Here is a 17360-nt window from a genome sequence, read left to right as displayed (position 1 = left end):
TGTTGTTGTTTCATATTGTTGCCCGAGGGGATGTTCTTGATCCATGTTATGCCTGAGGGGCTGATTACGAGTGATTGTGAGGTAGCTCGAAGGGTTGATTCTATTAATATTATGCCCGAGGGGCGGTTTATGGTACATGGTTTGCCCGAGGGGCTGTTCATGTTTCTATAATTTTTACTCACTGTTTTATCACTCGTATGAAACTATTGAAAGTTGTTTTAAAAGGTTTTTACTGAAACTGAGCATGATTTTTACAAAGTAAATGATTTCTGTACTGTGTTAAAAATGGCCTGCATTTGTTATAGCGTTTTGATGTGGTTTACGTGTTTTCTTATTGCTCAACTTTCATTTACTTTTATTACTTACTGAGTTGGCGTACTCACATTACTCCCTACACATTGTGTGCAGATTCAGGTATTTCTGAACTCGGTAGCGGGTGCTGATTGCTTAGTGGCAGAGTCATTAGAGTTAGCAAGGTAGTTGTCCGACGTTCGCAGCCCTGCTCTTCTCCCTTTTGTATCCCTTAGATTGCTTTTAGTATATTTTCAGACCTTAGTAGATGCTCGTGACTTGTGACACCCCGATGTCGGACTTATGTATTTATTCTGCACTGTTCATTTAGACTTACATTATGAGATATCTGATTAATTAAAGGCTTAAAAATGATTGTTATTGATTAAATGGTTAATCCGGGAGTTGTGTCGTTTTACTCACTTGATTATTTGAGTTATGATTCATGTTAAAAATCATGTTTCGGTTATGTACTTATTTGGTTAAGATGTTGTTGGGGTTATTCTTGTTGTTTTGAGTTGTATGTTGTAATTGCGGTTATTTACTCAGTCATGATTCCTCATTTGCATGTCATGTCTCAATCGTTGTACATTAATTATTTGCTACATCATACATGTTGTTGTTTTCCATATGTGGTACTGTTTGGTCTGAGTTCTATGAGATTGTGAGCCCTTGAGACTTGAGAGGTTTGTTGACTGATGTGGGCCTTAGAGTCGTGTTATGAGAGTTATATGGATCGGGTTGCACGCCGCAACATGTCTTATTGGCTATTGAGTGATATATGGATTGGATTGCATGCCGAAACAAGCATTACTGGTTATTGAGTGATATATGGAATGCCGCAACATGCCTTATTGGCTATTGATTATTATTTGGATCGAGTTGCACACCACAACTTTCCATATTGCTTTTAATTAGCGCTTGGGCAGAATCCGCCCTTCCGGATTCTGACATGCCAGTAGTGTGCGTAGGCACAATGATATATACATGTACTTTGGTGAGAGGCTTTTTAGCTAGACACCTATACAATGCTGAGTGATTGTGCGTGTGATGGTGATGGGCATTTGAGACAAGCACCTTGAGTATGCTAAGAGTGAGTGTACCTGATGATTTCACTGGGATATAATTTACTTGGCATGTATATTGACATGTAGGCATAGAGACGTAATTTTTCATCATGCTACTAGTAAATGAAAATTCTTATTTGATGTTGGAAAATTAGAGAAACATAGTTCTTTTGATAAACTCATGTTTAGTTCATTTTCAGTGGTAAGATTTGGATTTTGATTGTTATACTTGAAAAGCATGTCTACTTTTCCTTAACTATGAACGAGCTGAACATAATATCTCTTGAGTTATTTACCTTGTTGTCCTCATTATATTATTACGAGTTGTTATTGGCTATTGATGTCAGGCATTGACCTTCTTCCGAGCTCGTCACTGCTTTCAACCTGAGGTGAGATTTGTTACTTATTGAGTATATGGGGTCGGTTGTACTCCCACCACACTTCTGCACCTTACGTGCACATCTTGTAGCTGATAGTGATGTGTATGGCGGAAGACGGCATTGAAGATGTACCTGCTTTCTGGGTATAGCTACCACATGTCGTTGATAGTATTAGATTTTAAATTCTATTTATATATATTCTAAATAGATGTTGTATTTATTTTCATACCATATTTGCAAATCTAAGTCTTAGTAGCTCATGACTTGTACTACCAATCCGTGAGAGTTTGTATAGAAGTTCAGTTATTTTAATCATTGACTCATTTGTGTTTTATTGAATTTCATTTGGCTTACCTAGCAGGTCGGGTTAGGTGCCATCACGACTAGTTGGATTTCGGGTCTTGACAGGATTAATAGTTGAAAAATACTTAACTTGGAAACTAATTTTTAATTTTTTCCCCTCTCACGACCACATGAGCATCCAAAGCATGAGGCTATCAAATTACTAAGTTCAAGAGCAAAATATTGTGACTTATTTAAACGCCTAACCAAAAATTGTTAAAGCCCGTTTCGATTAGCTGATTGTAAATAGTTGATAAGCCTGAAGTGTTGAAAAATATTTATAAGTGTTGAAACTGATTTTTTTTAAATAAGCATTTACGTGTTTGGATAGAAGTGTTGAAACAAATAATAATACGCAGTTGATATATTTGGTAAAAAAAGTACTGATAAGCTGTTCTTTTATTAAAATAACCAAAATACCCTTTAAAACCTTACAAATATTATAAATTAAAAAAATTCTTTGTAAAGAAAAGGATGAATAAAGAATATGGAATGAAGAAAAGTTAGGAAATTTGTTTTGGGAAATGTATTTTGTGAATTAAAAATATTATTAAGTATAAACTAGTAAAATTCTTGGTAAAACTAAAAGTGCTTATAAGCTGAAAAATCGTAAGTTTGGGATGATCAACTTATGACTTATGGTTTGTTTTAGCTTATAAGTAATTGACTTATAAGTACTTTGGGTGTTTACCAAACAAGCTGTTACAACTTGTTTGGATGGTTGTTACGTATTGTTTCATAATATATCGTATTATATTATATCGTTTTGATATATACAATGTTTAAATAGATTGTATTGTTTGTTATTGTATTGTTTGCTAACGTTTTATGATGTCATGCACCAATAATATAAAGAATAAACCTGCAATATTATAAAGAAAAAATAAGGTACGAGATAAAATTATTATATAAAAAGGTAGGATAAAAGATAAAATAAAAATTATTTAATAATTAAAAAAAGAAGAGGAAATTAAAAGTGGTACTATTTATAAAAGTTAATAACTTTGTATTTAAAGTAAGAACACATAGCCCGTTTGTCTTAGCTGAGTTAGAGTAGTTGATAAGCAATAGGTGCTGAAAAGCACTTTTAAGTGCTGAAACTGATTTAAAAAATAAGCAGTTATGTGTTTGGATAAAAGTACTGAAATTAATAATAAGCAATTGAAGAATTGGGCTACGAAGAGTTTTGTTTTAAAAAGAAGTATTTTAGGGATAGAATAGTAAATATTTTGGTCAAACCTAAAGTGTTTATAAGCTGAAATTTGATAACTTAAGGGACACCAACTTATGACTTTTGGCGCACTTAACTTATAAGCACTTTTAATTTAACAACAAACCAAAAATTACTTATAAGCTAGTTTAACCAGGTTAAAGGTTAACCAAACACCCTCACAATTAACATCCAACCAGCTTATAACCCTCTAAATTACGTAAAACCCCACACTTCACTCTTCGTATCCCAATCCAAAATCCACTGAGGTTTCAATCCCAAATCCCAGCGAAAGAACGATGCGCAGCCTAATTGCTCACAAACTTTGGAATGGAATTAGCAGAAGGCCTTTGAATCCAAATAGTAGGAGATGGTACGGGCTAATACCGATGGTGATAGAGCACTCTTCCCGTGGAGAGAGGGCTTATGACATATTCTCAAGGCTGCTCAAAGAGCGCATCATTTGCATCAATGGACACATTAACGATGATACTTCCCATGTTGTCGTTGCTCAGCTTCTTTTCCTAGAGTCCGAGAATCCATCCAAGCCTATTCACATGTACCTCAATTCTCCCGGTGGCGCCGTCACTGCCGGTTAGTGTTTCTGTGTGTGCGTTTTTTTTTTTTTTTTTTTCCATTTCTCATCTAAAAACAAGATTTTCTTTTGTTTTAGTTGATTATATTTTGCATATTTGAAAACTACTTGCTAACATAACCCCTTTTGTCGGATGTCATTTTGGAGTGACATACTCTGGCCAATGACTAACTTTAAATAGAGTTCAATTTTCAATATGATGAGGAAAAGAAAAGGTAATAGTGTCAATATATGCACCTAAATGTTGTACATTTTATCCTATTTGGATTTTGGTATTGTGATTATCAAGGGCGAAATGATTAATAACTAGCTCTCTGTTTCTATGAATAAAGCTTGACAAATACTTTTATTTTGGTGGTTTTGTTTGTCTCTATTTTCTTCACATGATAATAAGTAGGCTTGGCAGTCTGCATTTTGCTGTGTGTGGTGCATTCAGTTCAATTTATGATAGAAGTTAAGATTATGTTTTTCACCTTTCGGTTAACCTTTATATTTACTTATCATGATGAGATTTGGTAGCTCATTCTTGGAGTATGCTGATTGTGTTTGAATGTAAACTCAGAACCATGTCATTGTGCTCCTGTCGTAACTTTCTCCTGTTCTTTTGTATAGGTCTTGCTATCTACGATACAATGCAGTACATTCGATCTCCAATTAATACTATATGTCTAGGTCAAGCAGCTTCAATGGCATCCCTTCTCTTAGCTGCTGGTGCCAAGGGTGAGAGACGATCTCTTCCTAATGCTACAATCATGATTCATCAGCCTTCTGGTGGATATAGTGGGCAAGCTAAAGATATGACAATTCACACAAAACAGATTGTTCGGGTATGGGATGCACTGAACCAACTATACTCCAAGCATACGGGACAACCAGTGGAAATAATTCAGAAGAATATGGATAGGGATTATTTCATGACCGCTGAAGAAGCCAAGGAGTTTGGAATAATTGATGAGGTTATTGATCAAAGACCAATGGCTCTGGTAACTGATGCTATCGCTAATGAGGCCAAAGATAAAAGTTCAAGTTAGAATTTGTGGTAAGACTGAAGCTTTTCTTCCCAAATTTGTAAACGCGCAGACACACATACACACATGCAACAAGAGAGAGTAAAAGGCTAGAGCCTATAATAGTGATTGTAGTTTTCTAGGTAATATTTGGATAAAACATATAAAAATCACCTATCGAAAAGGAAAACAATGCATCTGCGATGTACTTTTATGCTTGTATATCTTTGTGTTTATGCTGCGTGTATAACTGATGTATGTGGAAAGGATAATGTTGTCTTTGTAACAATCGCTTAGAAATTCTCAGGTTTACTTACTGGTGTAAGTACTTGTGTTATGAGTTAATGTCTCAGTTCTTTGTTTTCTCACTTTTGACTTTATTAAGTTTATGAAATGCAATATAAGATAGACAAGTAAAAATGAGATGTATACTATGATGATTATAGGTATAAGACACAAGGTTCTCTTAAGTACATTCTTTAAGCCTAAAATCACTGTTGTGTATTCAGTCTAACAGTACTGAGGGCTACTGCATTTTTGCCTATGCCCTTCAGTTAGTTTTGGACTAATATGACAAGTCTTAGATGATACTGAAAATCTTAAAAATTGTTTCCTTGAAGACACCCGATAGAAAATTCTTAGCAATTTGCTTAACTGAATTCTTTTTCCTTCCATTAGAATCCTTTCCTTGCTCAGATTTGTCTAAGGGAAAGAATCAGGTTTGAGTTGTCATTCTTTTTCTGTAAGGTAAATGAGAAAACGTTTCTTGTGCTTATGCAACAGTAAATGTTGAACAGGTATGTAGCTAATCCAAGAATTCCATCGGCTTGCATATACACACCAAGCTCTTGCCCTATCTTGCATCGCTTCATCTGGCACCAACTTCGCAACACATGCATGATACCCCTTCCAAATGTTTAAATCTAAAGTTTTGTTCTCATTGTTTGTGTAAAACAATCTGGGTTTCAAAATATGCCCTGCTGCATGTAAAGGTTGATGAAGCTAATCATCCCACCTTTTATCAATGATTTCAAACACTCTCTCATATTTCCTCCTATCATGATCAAATGCCTTCTCAATAGCTTCTTTAGCTCTATCCATGGCTTCATAAATGTATCCCATTGGTGTTTTTTTTCCCCATCCACCAAACAAAGTACAATAACCAAAGGATTACCAACTTTAAGTGCTTGAACAGTGTCATTCCAAAGGATTAGCGACGAGGCCTCACTTCACAGAAGCGAGAAGCGAAGCGCGAGCTTTTTTGCTGTGAAGCGCAATTTAACACATAAATAAAAAAAATAAAATAGGCATAGATAAATGGCTAAGAACTCATTAAAAATAACATATTAAGCAAATGTTTCAATTCTTGAATCAAGAAGCAAATAATAGATACTAAAACTAGATAGTGAATAATCCTCAAAAGTCATAACATATTAAGCAAATGCAAAACAAAATCACAAAAGGAGCAACATCCTATTCTTCAACAAGATCTCCAAACTCTTGAAGTGTCATCATGTTCGAGTTATTATATTGGTCATCTTCTTCATCAGAGGCTTCATTAATTAGGGTTCTACTTGTACATGTACTTGTACTTGGAGATACTCTTTCTTTGGTCCTTAAAGTACTTCCCCTAAAACCATAAACATTCTCTTCAACTCCACTTGCCATAGCAACATGACCAAAAGTGAGACCTTCTCCTTCAAACACTTCTTCTTCTTCATGATTTTCGGGGCCTCCGGTTAACCATTCATTTGCTTCATCAATGTTATCCAATAAAATTGGATCAATGATATTGCGAGCTTTGTAACGACGAGCCAATGTTCTATTATATTTTACGAACACGAGATCATTGAGTTTCTTTAGCTCAAGCCTGTTCCTCTTCTTAGTATGAATCTGCATAATAAGATGTAGAAAGTAATTAAGAGGAGTACTTAGGACAATTGAGATAAACTTTAATTTAGTAATAATGTAATATAGCTTCTCACATGTTCATAAATACTCCAATTTCTCTCGCATCCGGATGAGCTACAAGTTAAGCTTTGAACTCTAATAGCAAATTGTTGCAAGTTTGGAACTTCATAACCAAATTGCATCCACTATTCAACTGTAGAAGTATTATTTTAGAAGTTAATAACTTGAAAGTTAAAGCTCTAAAGAGTAAAATAATTGAAAAAAGTTGCTCACTTGGTGCCAATTTGGTTCTGCCTCTAATGGCCGAAGCTAATCCAAGAATTCCATCGGCTTGCATATACACACCAAGCTCTTGCCCTATCTTGCATCGCTTCATCTGGCACCAACTTCGCAACACATGCATGATACCCCTTCCAAATGTTTAAATCTAAAGTTTTGTTCTCATTGTTTGTGTAAAACAATCCGGGTTTCAAAATATGCCCTGCTGCATGTAAAGGTTGATGAAGCTGATCATCCCACCTTTTATCAATGATTTCAAACACTCTCTCATATTTCCTCCTATCATGATCAAATGCCTTCTCAATAGCTTCTTTAGCTCTATCCATGGCTTCATAAATGTATCCCATTGGTGTTTTTTTTCCCCATCCACCAAACAAAGTACAATAACCAAAGGATTACCAACTTTAAGTGCTTGAACAGTGTCATTCCAAAAATATGGACCAATAATAAATCTCGCAACTTCTTTCCCAAGAGCTTCCTTTGCATAGATACTCTCACTCCATTCGGTTGACAAGAACAAGGTTCGCAAATTTTGCTTTTGTAGGTAAAAGCTATGCAAGGTCAAGATAGCTGTTGCGAATCTTGTCTTAGCCGATTTCACCAAATTTCTTTGTTTTGTGTATCTTCTCATCATGTTCAACAACAACGGCCTTTGACTAATGTAAGAATGTATCTTGATTGCCTTAGCAAAAACTGTAGGAAGTCAAATTTCATAGTTAATAAGTATAAGCAATTAACATGAAGGTTAAAAACTTAAAATAGAAAATAAGAACCACTTGTTCACCGATAGAATATGGGGCTAACTTGAAAATGTCACCAAACACCAAGTTGATACAATGTGCAGCACAAGGAGTCCAATAAATATTTGGGAAAACTCCTTTCAACATGTCACCCGCTTTTTTATTCTCACTTGCGTTATCAGTAACAACTTGAACCACATTTTCCGGTCCAACTTTAAATATTGTCTTCTCAAACAAGTTGAACATTTTATTGGAATTGGTTGAGGAGTCACTAGCATCATAAGATTCAAGAAACATACTACCTCTCAGAGAATTCACCAAAACATTAATGACCATTTTTCCATTTTTTGCAGTCCATTTGTCCATCATAATGGAACAACCATAAATTTTCCATTGCGCCTTATGCTCCTCGACAATCTTGTTGTCTTCTCCACCTCCTTTTTTAGACAAGGAACTCTTACTTCGTGATAGGTAGGGGGCTTCATTCCTGGGCCATATTGGCCTACGGCCTCAATGAATTCACCAAAACTATCGGTGTGATTCACAGAATTAAAAGGGAGCCCCGCATCATACATCCACCTTGCAAAAGCATCTACAACATGCTCCCTTAAACTCTTCCTACAAGAATCTAAGTCAATAGCTTCACCCTTTCTCTTTTCATTTTGTTTTTGTGAGAAGAAAAGATTAAGAGGACCTTTCACATTGCTACCGACAGTGGATGATCCACTTCCACTTGTTGAATTCTTTCTTTGAGATTTAGAGGGAGATGGCCTCATTATATTATTGACTTCAACGTCATCCTCATCCATTTGACTATCTTCATCAAGAAGATTAATCATAGATGCTCCATGGCTCATTGGATTTTTAACTCATTTTTTTTTCTCAACATACTCTCTCATTTCTTTCTTAATAGTATCCGGAACACTTGGACATTCTTTGACATCTCTAAAACCACCGATTAGATGTCTCTTGTGACGATGTATTCCACCGTTATAAATTTTTTGACAAAAGATACATTGCACTTTTGAGTTATTATTGCCAACTGCAACTCCATACGCCTAAGCTGGATCTCTTTTTTGGCTTGATGCCATTGAATAATCAAATTAAATTTACTACAATCAACAACAAAAAAAACAATTAGTTCACTGATAAATTGCAGAAAACAGAGCATAAAGCAGCATAAAACAGAGCACTTTTAATAACAGAAGAAGAAGTCGTTTAGGGCAAGAAATGAGCGCTTAAAAAGTGAAAAAAATTGAAAGAAGAACAGAAGAAAAATAACAGAAGAAGAAGAAGAACATAATAAGAAGAAGAACAGAATAAGAAGAAGAACAGAAGAAGAAGAAGCTTACCGAGATCTGGAGAAGAAGTCGTTGGAGCAGCAGTGGTCGTTGCTGGAGAAGAAGTCCTTGAAGAGCATATGTTTTGGTAACAGATGGTTTATTTGCCAAATTTTTTTAAAAAAGCCCTAGCTGATGCCTTCTGCTCGCTTAAGCACGCTTTTTTCTCGCTTTTTCTACCGGCTCGCTTCTCGCTTAAGCGAGAAAAGCGCACGCTTTTTGAATGTGAGTCGCCTTTTTAACAGAAAAGCGCTAACCCTGCGCCTCGCGTCGCTTCATCGCTTAAAGCGAGAAGCGAGCGCTTTTAATAACACTGTTACGCGAAAAATCCCTGTTACACATTTTCTCTGCATGCCTCCTTTTACACACCTCATCTATCATTTTTCATTGGAAAAACAAGTTACCAGCCCCAAAAAATGCATGCAAGGGTTAAAAGTCTTCCAAATTCCTGCTCTTTGATATTTTAAAGTGTTTTATTATCTTTTTATCCACTTATGTATTTTTCTTTTCTTTCTATTTTTTTTCTTTTCCTTTTCTTTATTGTTAGAGTGGGTTCAATGAGGTCTAGGTCCTTTCTCTCTCCCTTTTTAAGAATTTTTTTATCCCTGTGCATTTCCATTTGTACCACTAATGCAGATGTTTCAACTTCATTAGTTTAATTGTTTTTGAAGAAACACACAATAAGAGGACAAATGCTTCCTCCAGAGAATGAATGGTCAAACTTATTAGAATCTGATCCCTTACAAAGTCAAGATCAGATCGAAGCCCTATTAATGCCAAGACCATTTTTATCCTTCTTGTTGTTCTTGCGCAGTGATGTGTTACCGGATAATGGCGTGAAGCATCAAACTCATCTTTTAGGATTTCTTGCCCTAAATAACTTACAATATCTTGATGGTTCTGCTGGAGGTGAACAATATCTGAAACTTCTTTATATATATGTTGCAAATCTTTTATGTGTATAGTTTTAGCATGGCCCAAATCTTGCAACAAGTATTATAAGATTGAAATAAGTTAAGCAATTTAGGGTCAAAAGGATTCCACAAGTTATGCTGCACAGCTGTGCATCCATTTTTTTCCAATGAGCCCTCTCTGTGGCAACGATATCACTTGCATTCTTAACTAAGTGATCATTGTAGCCTTGGCCCATAAACTATAACTCGACCGAGGCTGACCAAGACATATAATTACCACTACCTTGCAGTTTCACATTGGTAATAGTTGGCGAACTTGAGATAGATGGAAAAAGAGGTTTGATGTCACCTGTGATTGAGGAATCACCTCTCTCTCATTAGTTTGCTTAAAAAATATCTAAGCCAAGGATTCAAAGTATTGTGGTAGAAAAGAAAGAGGTGAAAGATGTGCGCATCCTTAAACGGTTACTGGAATAGTGGCTGCCGGAAAAAAGACCCCGAATATTTGTTGGAAAAGCTGCCGGAACAGTCACAGGGGCTCTGATACCGTGTAAAGAAATAAAAGAGTGTAAAGACATAAAAGAGAAAGAAGATAAATTGGAGGTTATGTTTTGTTCTTTGAGCATCATCAGAATTTATAGTGTTATAATACAATTACAGTTGCACTTAACCCATTTAATTCCTATCTACTAAATCATACAAAGTCATACACAATCTTAACATAACATTTATCGACCTACCAAATCATTCATTCTTGTCCAGTTTGGTGCTCTGGGGGTGGAAACAACAATCAAACTTTTAATAGTTGATTTCATGGGAAAACATGGTTTTGAATTTTGTACTCAAGGATCGCTAGACGTTTTTCTGGAATATCGTATGGTTTCTTGTAAATTGTTAGATAGCTTCTCAGTTTGTATAGGTATGTTACATTGCATAGTCCTTTTTGTATTTGAACAATTTATACATGCATTAGAATGTTGAATTTTAGAGTCACAGTGAAGTGTTGGAAGAATTGAGCTCTTGAGTTTAATATTCTCATATTTGGATAAACATCGAATGTATTGTGATACTTTCCCGCATTGGACAATGTATGTCTCGTGTCTAACACCTATAATATGCGTCTCGTGCATTCATCATATTATCAAGTCATCAGTATATTTCTTCTCTTATCAGTTTCTCATATCATATTAGAGTTCTATGATTTTGGTAGAGAGTCAAGTAACTTCCGTCTATCGGCCTCATGTTGCCTGTTCAGTCAATTTTTTTCTTCCTTCTTTGTGATGACTGCTTTGGCGAGACTGTGCATTGTTTCTGTACCAGCTCCACTTTCCATACCTCTTTGCTGCAATCTTATGGTTGCACCACACCTCTTTTGTCATCGCTCTAGCAGCACTGTGCCTTTTTGAGGCGACTGCTTCTGAAACACTTCTTCATGACGACCTGTTTACCATGCTTCTTTTCTGCAACTACTCTAATGGCGTCATATCTCTTGGTGCCGGTAAACCTCTTTCTGATAATCGTTCAGACGGTGCTGTCTTTATTCCCAGCCGTTGTCTAGGAGCAATTCTTTTGACAAGGTTCTGGCATCAGGAACTTTTTTTCCGGTGACTTTCTAGCATGTTTTCCGGCAATATTTACTTTGTTTTCGAAATAAACAAAATCACATTTTGATGGACGTGTCAGAGTAGGGAGTTAGAAGAGTTAAAGTCTTAGATTTATTCACATTGGACAAAATATTTATCACCTTTAAATAGTTATGCATTGTATTCATCATGTAAAGACATCAATATCTATTCTGTTTCTTATTTTCTCACAACAGCGAAGGTATCTCCTTGCTGCCAGCAATCTTAATACCAAAATTTAATACCAGTAAAACATGAGTTTTATACCTCAGCATTCCCACCCTAGTGGCAGTTTCAAATGCACCAGACAGTCACAACTTTCATAAATGCTTTTACAAACATTGCTAGGGACATTAACATGATACTTTTGGTTGAAAGCTGGTCCTGCACATGTATGAGGATAACTTCCAAATAAGATAAAACCATTGTGCTATGTTTCCCGGTGGTGGGGGGGTGGGGGGGATAAGTAATTAAAATCATTGTCATGTCTTACTATTCCAACGATTTAAAGCTGAAAGGTGTTTCCTGGGATAGCATCAACAGATGCCAAAGGAACTGCTGTCCTGGTTTCTAGAGCTCTATTTGTTTTATTTCTAATTTGTTAACCGAGGATGTTTATCTTGGTTATTGCAAATCAATTAGTTTCTTCATGGAATTACTGCCATTCATAGTCATATTGGACGTAAAAGGCAAGTACTAGTTATTTTGACAGGAAAACTTGAAGATGACCTGTGAAAGGATCCAGTGGCAGCAGCCCAAGGGCTTTGGTCTAGTGATAAGAGCACAACACGTGATGTGTGAGTTAGGCATACGTCAGAGGTGCGGACCTGTCACAAACAAAAATCCTGGAATTTAAGTGGAGAGAAGGGCAGAGGGGCAGACCTATTACTACCGAGTTTTTGAACCGCGCCTCAATTGCCCTCGGGGATTACTCGGTTGTTTAAAAAAGAAGGAACTTTCCTATAAAAAGAAGGATACACAAACAAAAAGATAAAGGGCAAATCGAAGTCGTCCCAGGGAACATTTTGGTTTTAATTGTTTGAGAATAAGTGGCTATTGGGACGAGAAATCACTCTTTCTACCAGTGGCAGTTGAAAATTGATGAAACTTGAGCACTGTGATATCCACTTTACTTGCGGTCCATTTCTCTTAGCACATATTTGCAGACTGGTAACTGTTTATCGATATATGGAACTAAGAGGCACACTTCAGGTATCGGTTAATACCTTGAATTGACTTCAGCTGAAAAGATTACTCTCTTCATTGTTAGTGGCTTTCAGTCTGCCGAAGCTCCATTTATGGATGCAGGAGTTTATCTTAGGTATGAAAGCCTTCCAGCTGTAGGTTTTGAAATTGAATATTCTGAGAATAATATCTTTAGAGAGGAGATAGAATATATGGATGCACGAATACGAAATGTTGATGCTCAATTTTGTGTTAAGGTTTCTTTTTGGAGTGAGGAGCTTTATGCAATGTGGTTGGTTCAAATCCAGGTCATATTTAAGTTTGTCATGTTGCCAATCCTAAAGAAAGTATACTGATATATTCGTGAGAATTCTGATTTTTTTTCAAATTTTCTGTACAACTCAGTTTTTGAAAAATGTGCACTTGATCGGAAGGAGCAGAAAGGGAGCTGTACTGGGGAGTTGTAAATTAGATGCATCTTTTAACTCCAATTTTGAATCCCCACCTAAATAGTTGCTGCTGAATAGGTGGAACCGAAAATTCCCTTGTATAAAAGATAAGGAAGCAACTGTGCAGGATTTGCTTGGTGATGTTGTAAACCTATTACCTATCTTAGGTTAAACTGATATTTCTGCCAGAGTAGAGTAGTCGATAGTTCCAGTGAATTGTGGCTTCTGACGCATTGACCTTTTAGGATGATGAAACTTGAGTGTTAACAAGTCCACTTTATGTTGAATAGTGGGTCCAGCTTACCAAGTTTTGGCCTTATAATCTCATAGGCTTGGATAGTTTTCTGTCTTTGAAAGTCTTTGGGGCCACAAAAGTCTTCTCTAATTATTGAAGACTGGTCATGCACTCTGTAAGGTTTTCTGATCAATTAAAGAACACTTATGTGTCATATTATTTTGACTTGATCTTTTCAAATTTTACATTAAATCCTTTTTGCTGGAAAAGCTTGAACTAGATTTTACATTAAGATTTGCGCACTAGCAGGCAGACTTAAGATAGTTCACTCTCTTTTTAAATATATTTGTTTGCCTGATAATAGTTATACAAATAAGTGCCTGCTGCTAGCACTTCAAAGCCTCCTCAGGCCTCGATTCAGCTGCTTGAATTGTAAGCAGATCAATGTGTATTAGTGAAGGCTGAGGTTGCTTTCCTCTCTTCACTTGATTTTGGAAAATCAATCCCGTCGTGTTAGTGTGATTAAAATGATGATAAATGATTATTCTGGAAACTGGTATTCTTTATGTTAACGGAACGAACTCATATTTGAAAGTACATCTCATTTCGCGTGTCATGTTTTGAGTATATCAACTTCACAGTGGATCTCTCCTTGACCTCTCCATGAATGTTCTTGCTTCACTTAAGTCGTTTCTTTTTAGTTCAGATGCTGCAAAGTATCAACCCCTCTCCCAGACACGTAAAAGAAAAAGATAAAAGGCTGCAGAAGATAATTTGTATTTGATCTCCTTTTGCTGCATTTCGTTTATCGATTATTCAACTAGAAACATGAAAGTAGTTCTGTTCCAGTGCCTTCTGTAGCTGAATATGTTGCCTGAGAAACTCACAATCTTTTTCATTTGGATGTAGGGATCTGGATCCTGAGTTGATATTTGAGAACTTTCATGGGACATTTTGCTTATGGAGACTGACATCAGTGTTTTCTTCGACTAGTAATAAGAAGGATGATTTTCAGCAACATAAATCATTGTTCATTTTTTGTGTAGAAGCGGGGAAGACTTGTTGCATAAAATTCGTGTTAGGATTTTCACTTTGAGCTTATATGCTATAGATATTATTTGTAGCTACTCATGATAAATTTTTCTTATACTCGGCCGAGATGTTATTTAACGCTTCTTTTCATAAAAAGAACTTTGGTGTGTACTGGAAGCTAGCTTGTTGTGATTCCTGCGTCGATCAGTTTATATGGCATATTTGTTAAATTGAAGTCGTTGCTTATGGATGTATTTATTTGAATATTTCTCTTTGTTCAAACCCATTTAGACAGTGCAGAAGAATAATGATCTACTGTCATTCAAAACAATGCAGGCAAAATTAAATACCACTTTTAGCTTTAAGCAACTAATTTGTACTCTTTTCCCTGCGTTAAAAAATGAAACGATAAAGGAAAACGTTTTCCTCGAGTTGAAGAGGTTATTTTTGTTTTGGAGCAAGATACAACAGAATAAAGAAATTGTCGTACTAGTGCAAGGGCTAATTAAAGGAAGGCAGCAATATGGAGTTCAAGTTTCAATCAATCAGGACAAAGGTGCTATGAATGGGAGGGTGTCGATGCAAGCTGATCAAACCCTTCGGATTCTTAGAAAACTTTAATTGAAGCTATTGCATGAGTTCTTGGGGAGGTCTTTAAAGGCAACAAGAAGGATATTGAAGCACCTACAGTTGAACAATGATTAAAATAAAGACAAGTGATTAATTCTTAGAAGTTTGTGTGCAAGGTTATAGCAGTTGCATCTGAAGCCGTACGGAAGATGAACGAATCCTATGTATAGGGTAAAATATGTTCATATTAAATACTCGCATGATAAAGCGACACGTAGAGCTGGAGATAGAAGTCAATCACGTCTGAAGGCAATGATCTTGTTTGTTCTCAAAGGGAGTGGTGTTCATGAAGGCGAAATAAATGTTTGTCACCTGGTAGCATTTAATGGAGAATATTTTATAGCATTAAGTATATAGTCCGTTACAGACAATATGACATTCACTGCCTACAGTCACACATTCTTCAATAGCCCTCATAATTGTCATTTTATAAAGACTTGATCAAAGGACCTTGTTCCCTAGGCACCACTATAAATAGAGATCTCAACAACTATTGTAAGGACACGAATTTTCTAACAAGCTAGTACTATACTTTGCTCAAAAGCTTAATACTATTTTATCCTTTTGCTCATTAATATTGTTCTTACTGCCTTCGGAAGCTCTGCTCCCGGAACCAAGATTTCTGTACTTTTATCTCGATTTCAAGGTTAAGTCTGACATTCTTGTTTAATTTATCTATCATTTTAAGGTCAAATTGATTCACTTGTCTATAAACCACGTATAAATTTAATTATACCGTTTTATGGGTAAACAATTTGGTGCCCACCGTGGAGCTTAGACAGTTGTGATTGAGTTGATCCTTGCATCTATTACTAACTCGTTTGATTATTTGTTCTTAGCAAAAATCATAGAAAATACAGATAACGATGTCAACATCGCACACAATGTTGAGGCCCAAGGAAATCAGCTTCAGCACGGAGATTCAATCAGTGATACCTGTAACGAGTGGGATGAGGTATCGCCGGTCCACGGTGCGCAATATCCGCGTCATGTTCGAGAAGCAACTCCTGATGATGCTGAAGACGAGCACGTCGTTGAAACAGTAAGAATCTTGAGAGAGCAACAAAAAGCCATTATGGGCCATCTCTCACGATAGGATCAGGTCATGACGGAGTTGAAGCAGGCGTTGTCAGGTGCTTCCAACAACGCGAATGGATGAGGTCTAGTTCCTCCCAGTGCTACCGCAAATCAAACAACGCAGAGGGTCGATAACAACAACCCGAGGGGCGAAGTCAACTTCGACGGGGCCGGGGGGACGGTAGTGGATCCGGTAGCAACAACGAGAATGATCCCTTTAAAACCGAACACATGCGGTTTATGAGCAAAATAAATGCCCAAATGGATCAAATTCCAGGCGCATCACCAGTGTTGAAAGGACCGAACTCAAAGAAGTACACCCAGTTTCCGTTCAAACCAAGCGCGACACCAGAGTTGATTCCGAAGTCGTTCAAAATGCCAGACATGCCAAAATATAATGGGACTTCGGATCCTCAGGAGCATATCACCACCTATATAATGACGGTGAAGGGGAACGATTTAGCTCCCCATGAGATTGAGTCAGTCTTACTGAAGAAATTCGGGGAGACCCTCACGAAGGGGGCCCTGACATGGTATTCGCTTTTGCTCGAGCACTTTGTAGATTCCTTCGAGATGCTCACAGCTCCTTTCATGAAGGTCCATGCCGGGACCGGGAAGGTACATGCCCGAAAGGCCGACATATTTAGGATTGCACAAGGAGAGTCTGAATTGCTGCGGGAGTTCGTGACCAGATTCCAAAAAGAAAGGATGCTACTCTGGTCCGTACCAGACGAGTGAGCAGATGAAGCATTCACTAAAGATCTGAATCCGAGAAGTTTCTGCACTTCCCGAAAATTGAAAGAAAATCTGCTCGAGTTCTAGGCAATAATGTGGGCAGATGTTCACAACCGATACGAGTAAAAAATAAAAATTAAGGATGATCAGCTCAGTTTCCCGACATCAACCAAGGGTCGGGACCGGGAGAAGAATAAAGCTAAGTCAAAGGATGATTTCGACACAGATCGACGGTCTTCAAGAGGTCGATTTTTGCCCTATGAAAGGGCCGAAGGACGTGGTAAAGGTTTCCGATCGGCGAATAGATTCGCTACTGATA

General features: G+C 36.9%; 1 protein-coding gene and 1 long non-coding RNA gene across 2 annotated transcripts; one reads left to right on the top strand and one right to left on the bottom strand.

Moving 5' to 3' along the window:
- Positions 1-3507: 3507 nt before the first annotated feature.
- On the top strand, positions 3508-14775 carry LOC107770894 (ATP-dependent Clp protease proteolytic subunit 2, mitochondrial). The gene is made up of 3 exons (XM_016590224.2): positions 3508-3884; positions 4498-4924; positions 14477-14775. The coding sequence occupies exons 1-2, from the start codon at positions 3590-3592 to the stop codon at positions 4914-4916; spliced, it is 714 nt and encodes a 237-aa protein (XP_016445710.1). The 5' UTR covers positions 3508-3589; the 3' UTR covers positions 4917-4924; positions 14477-14775.
- Positions 6225-12133, bottom strand: LOC107770895 (uncharacterized). The gene is made up of 2 exons (XR_012700168.1): positions 6878-12133; positions 6225-6785 (listed from the first exon to the last, which is right to left on the bottom strand). It is a non-coding gene; the product is annotated as an uncharacterized LOC107770895 (long non-coding RNA).
- Positions 14776-17360: the final 2585 nt, after the last annotated feature.

Source organism: Nicotiana tabacum, chromosome 16 (assembly GCF_000715075.1).
Source record: "Nicotiana tabacum cultivar K326 chromosome 16, ASM71507v2, whole genome shotgun sequence".
NCBI classification, from domain to species: Eukaryota; Viridiplantae; Streptophyta; class Magnoliopsida; order Solanales; family Solanaceae; genus Nicotiana; species Nicotiana tabacum.
The sequence above is the reverse complement of the archived record's forward strand: the minus strand, read 5'-3'. Positions and strand labels throughout refer to the sequence as shown.